Raw genomic sequence first — 5,762 nt, 5'->3', positions numbered from 1 at the left:
ATTTATTTTCAACTCAAAATATCTTCAAACTAACGAAATATAAAGTTATTAGTGAAGAAACCCCGTCTGGAAAACAGCAGACTGACTTCACGTAAAATATATGACAGGTCTGGACCACTCGTAAATTTTGTTCGTATCTGAAAAAAATCTTAGAATACGAACTGGAAGGTCACTGATTCAATCCCCCATTCCAGCTGTCTCAGTTGTTGTGTCCTTGGGCAAGACACTTCACCCCTAATGCCTCTGATGTGTGTCCCATCAGTGTATGAATGTGACTGACACTGATTAGTATCCATAGGCTGATTGTACATTAGCTTTTAATGGAGTGCTGTGTGAATGGGTAAATGAGGGCACAGATTGTAGTGAGAAGCTCTTTGAGTGTCCAGGATGGATAGAAAAGCGCTATACAAGTATAGTCCACTTACATACGTTTTATTTATTTTATTAGATTTTTACTTTATCCTTTGTTTTTTCTTAATTTGTTATATTTTATACTTATTGCACCTTCACACCGAAGCAAATTCCTAGTCTGTGAATCCTGTTCATTGATAATGGCAATAAAACTGATTCTGATTGCGCTTGATCCCAAATTTTAACACATGTGAATAACATCTTACACTCATGTTGGGCTTCATATAAGAAAAAAAAATGCAATTAACATGCTTTCTGAAGACAAACCTGAAAACAGAAGGTAATCAGAGAGAAAAAAAAAACAGTAAATACTGATCATGACCAAAACAGAAACAAGAAATGAATGATTAGGTTGTTATTTGATGATTTCAAACAAAAAATAGTGTACAATAATTTGGCAGTATGACTCTTAGATACCACCTTCATGACAACGAAGAGGCTCAGCGTGACAAAGACGCTGACTTCTGGGGGTTTCCAGACACTTCCAATATAGTCCTCAGCGATGCCCTGCGTGGACCACGTCTGGTTGTCCAGCAACGTTGCCAAAGACTCCTCCTGGGTCAGCTAGAGATCACAGAACAATCACAATTAAATACCAGCAGCAGGATGCAGCACTCCTCTCCTAAATTATTAAAGGAATAGATTTTATTATGTATTAAATAGCCTCAGTGCTTACAAAACATTTAGCAGCACAAAGGATTTTTGGGTTAAGAAAGCAGTGGAAAAGGAAACAACTGTTAAAAAAATTGCTTAAATATTTGTTTTAATGACTAAAAAAACAGTTTGAGTGCAGTTTCATTCATTCATTATCTTTTACACACATTTACTATTTTGAATCAAGTGGGAGCCTGTGTCAATCTATGAGAGGCGGGCAGTACTGTGGACAAGTATGTCCACCACAGGGACTATACCCTAAGATACACTTTAAACACCGCAGCATGTCTCAAAACCTTGATAATTATGTTATATCACTGGGAGGAAATATTTTTTGAGTTATCTAACATAAAATTATGATGATTTTCTTAAGCTAATCAGATGCCAAAATAACCTTTGACAGAAAGTTTGATCACAAGGCTGAAGTTCAGATTTGTGCCTTGTTTAAATATGACCCAAGTTGTTAGGTTTAGTCAAGTTAGACTGACTTTGCAAATGTTGCAGAAAAGCACTAAGGAGTAATTCAGGAATAGTTCTGTTTTTATTACTTTACTAAAAGTCAGTGCAAGCATGAAATAGGCTTCAGCTAATAAAACAATGATTTGTGCTTGAAAACTAGTAAATTATTAGGTTCATGAAGTGAAACTGATGTTGTAAAATGTGATTGTGTACCAGCCTTTTATAAAGTGACACAAACCTACCTTTCCAGCCATAAACTGTCCAAAGCCAGGGGGAAATGTAAGTGTTGAAATGAGTAAAGTGACCAGAGCTGGATACAGCAGGCGTCTGAAAAACAGGAAGATGACAAACAAACAAAACATTAACAACCCATGAGTGAACTTATAGGAGATTTAGTGACCAATTAACTAATTAACAAGTACAAGTATTAATTGGAACACTTAATATTACGACTTTAATCTCGTAATATTATGACTTTAATCTCCTAATATTATGATTTTAATCTTGTAATAATAATAAAAAAAATCTCGTTGTGTCGCCCTAATACTCTGTCGTACAGTTTACTTCACTGCTCTTGAGGATTTGAGACACTTGGGACATTACACTCTGCTCATACCATGCCCCCTCAGTTCGAACCTTTGTTCTAGCACAAGACTGTTGGTGTGCTGCAGCTGTGCTAATGGTGGAGAATCTAAAGTTACAGGAAAATTGGACATTCTGAGTGTTCTGAATGTGACACAGCTTTTTATCAATGCGTTCACAGTAGGATTCGCTGTAAGGGAGGAGCTGTGGAGGTGGGTCTGTGGTGCAGCAAGAGGAGGGACCTGTAAGGTGAGCTTGTTCAAATATTGAGGCTAGGTCCACAGTTTTCCCAGAACTTCTTAAGGCAGCTTCAAAAGAACTGCTTAAAACAGCTTCAGAGTTGCCTAAATAACCAATAAAACCTGCAGTTTATGACTCATTTCATAGCATGACGGCTCAGTGATTAGCACTGTTGCCTCACTTCAAGAAGGTCCTGGGTTTGATCCCCGGTTTGGACCTGGGGTCTTTCTGTTTGGAGTTTGCATGTTCTGTTTGTCTGCGTTTTCTCTGGGTACTCTGGTTTCCCCTACAGCCAGTAGTGGACAGCACTAATCCAAATATTACTTGTACTAACTCAACTATTTAGGTCCCCTAATTCTAAAGCACTAACATACTGAAAAATTTAGCAAAAGCTAATTCTAAAGCACTAAAATAATCCAGTTGACACATGGAACATTCTTCAGCCAACATGAGACAGTATTTACTGTGTGTAGAATGTTGTCACTTAGTGCCCTTGGCGGGCCAAATATGAGTCACCTGCAGGCCACATTTGGCCCGCGGGCCTTGAATTTGACACATGACCTTGCAGATAAGTGACATACATATGAACAAAATGTGACAGCTTTCACCCTCAACTGTGAACATAAATGTTAATCAAAATGGACCTCAGCTTGTGCTTCTAAATTTAGGCCATAAATTTAGCAAGCGCTAATCCACTAATAAATTTAAAAAATAGCAAAAGCCCTAAAGTACTAATCAAGAAATTAGTTCCCCATTAATGCTTTAATGCTTTAGAGTAACTGTGCCCACCACTGCCTACAGCCCAAAAATATATACAATAGGTTGCCTTCAGGCCCAGGCTGCTCTCACAAAAGGATTTTGTCTTGTAAAATAACTGTAAAATAAATTTTAAAAAATTAGATTGTAGAGGTAACTGTGCTGCAGAGAACACACTCCTCTGGAATACCCCTCAGATGGAAGTGTACTTATTTTTCACACGTACTTACTTTTTCATGACAAATTTTATGATGGTGTTCTGTTTTCTTAGGAACTGGACAATTACACGGTTCAGGTAGATAAACAAAGCTCCACCAAATCCACTGGCAATACTGCAGAGACAGAGAAACACTCATGTTAGCTACATTCTTCTTTACATCTGGCACCAAAAAGCACCTCTGCCTGATCAAACCAAAAGTAAAAAGAACAAATTAGTTCAAGTGTAAACAAACCCGTGCGTCAAAACAACATTTTCTCTCTTGATCCACCTCCATAAACTGCTGCCTTTGCATTTGGTCCCAATAAAACCAATGGAAATGTAATGAGGCTCTAATGCACTGGAGGCAGATGTCAGCACTAAGTGAGAATGTAATGTATGTAGTGAAGTAATAAAAGATGTACAGATGGTAACAAAGACATGATGTGGAAGAACAGCAGAATGTAAATAAAGAGGAACAACAAAAGGAAAACAACAGAGGAACAAAGATATAGAAGAAAAACGAGGGAATAAACCAAAAACTAAACGAATTAAAGCTGACAGATGTGGATGTGTGGGGGAGTCAGAGAAAAAGCAGAAAGAGAGGTTTATACAATCAATCAATCAATCAATCGATCAATCAATCAATCAATCAATCAATCAACTTTATTTGTACCCACAGGTAAATTTGGTTACAGTGAAAACGAGTCAGCTTCTATCCAAGAAAAAGCACAAGACATCTAACATGGACACACAGTGGATACAACATGATTAAAAAGTGACCAGGTGCTCATAAAACTCAACTATATAAGAATCAAAGATAAAACAAGATAACATCAAATAGAACTATATAAGACAAAAAAGAATAAAATGACTAACTATTGTAATGTATATTATGTTAACTTGAGTTTAAAGGGATCCCCGATTAGTTGTAACATTAGACTTTATTTAATAAACATACAGTATATTTTAACTGTAAAATGAAGACTGTAAAAATACTCTAGTATGTTTAGTTTTTATAATTTTTAAACYAAAAGTTTAAAAATACAGTACATTACATGGACGAGGCCATTTTATTTACACACAAATCATTCTGGGTAAATGATGACGTGGATAGGTCCTCGGTGCGAGGCTGCTAGCGAGCTATATCCACCCTGAAGGTTAATCTTGGACAATATCTGATGATCGACTCTTTTAAATGAAACCAGAGAGCGTTGACAGAGAGGAGAAGGTAGAAATGACTCAGCCTGGAACTGAAAATGTGGATAGAGGACCTCAGTTTAGCTTGTTTGTCGCACTAGCACCGAGCTAATACATAAAAGTTTTTAGCTTGTTTGCATCTGTAAGCATAAGTGTTTGATTGATCAATGTCGCACTAATCAACTGTTTAAAAAAATCATTATTCCATAATTAGTAATTACTTTGGTTTATACGTTTTAAATGACAAAATGTCTCAATCTGTTTTTTAACTATTTGTGTTTTGAATTGTTGTACAGAAATCACAATGTAAATTTAAACTCTGATACACTCTGTAACGTGTCGTGCGGACCTCTTGACCAGGTCACCCTTGTAAAAGAGATCCTGATCTCAATGGGTTTTCTGCCTGGTTAAATAAAGGTTATTGATTGATTGATTGATTGATTGATTGATTGATTGATTGATTGATTGACAAGGCAATATAGCGTCAGTGCTAGCACAAAGGCTAACAGGCTAAGCTGAGGTTCTTCTTCCATGAAGCAACTCTGTTGTCCTCCATCCATATTTTCAGTTCAGCCATGGCGTGTTTCATTTCCATTTAGTAGGCTGATGATAACAGAGTCATCTGCATTCTTTAATATAAGTCTGCCATCCCTGCTGCTACGGCACGTTTGTATAAAGGATAAACTGGAGAAGGACAGAACAGATCCCTGTGGGGAGCCGGTGGAGGAACAGACCTGGGGTCAGATTTATAAAGGATTGCATGGAAACCATACTAAAACTGAACTACAGCCAAAAGGCGAAAATGGCATACACCAAAAAAATTCAGATCTATAAAACCATGCGTACGCACGTTTCTGCGCACCTTCCCTTTATAGATCACAGCTGACCCTCAGAGTTTGCGCACAAGGTCCCGCCTCAGATTCTACCCTCTACACACCCACACTCAACCATAAACAGTCCTGATTTATACCTCATGAATGTTAAGGTGTATTTAAATCAGTCAGCTGATCAATGYCAACAAAAGTGATTGGCTCAGACGCTCCGTCGTGCGTCTGGAGGATGACAGGTGCTGACTGACAGCTGCTCACGTGAACAGAATGTCTGTAACTGACATAGATTTTCCATCATTTTGCAGGTTTACTGACGTATAGAGTAAGCTAATGATTTTTATCAAAAACTGAGCTTCAAATTAATTTTCTTTCAGAGCCGGCAGGACGATAAAAACAATAAAAATAACATTAAATAAGTCAGATAAAATTAGAAA

General features: G+C 37.3%; 1 protein-coding gene across 1 annotated transcript in view; it reads right to left on the bottom strand.

Annotated features, from left to right (window-relative positions):
• Window positions 1-5,762, bottom strand: part of LOC106526060 (chloride channel protein 2) — a gene marked incomplete at both ends in the record, with an annotated part of 63,528 nt that overhangs the window by 2,098 nt on the left and 55,668 nt on the right. The window contains 3 exon segments of the mRNA XM_014020520.1: window positions 832-975; window positions 1,767-1,851; window positions 3,333-3,434. Coding sequence (XP_013875974.1) covers window positions 832-975; window positions 1,767-1,851; window positions 3,333-3,434 — 331 coding nt within the window.

Source organism: Austrofundulus limnaeus, unplaced genomic scaffold (genome assembly GCF_001266775.1).
Source record: "Austrofundulus limnaeus strain Quisiro unplaced genomic scaffold, Austrofundulus_limnaeus-1.0 Scaffold256, whole genome shotgun sequence".
NCBI lineage: Eukaryota > Metazoa > Chordata > Actinopteri > Cyprinodontiformes > Rivulidae > Austrofundulus > Austrofundulus limnaeus.
This window is presented reverse-complemented; position numbering and strand designations above follow the sequence as displayed.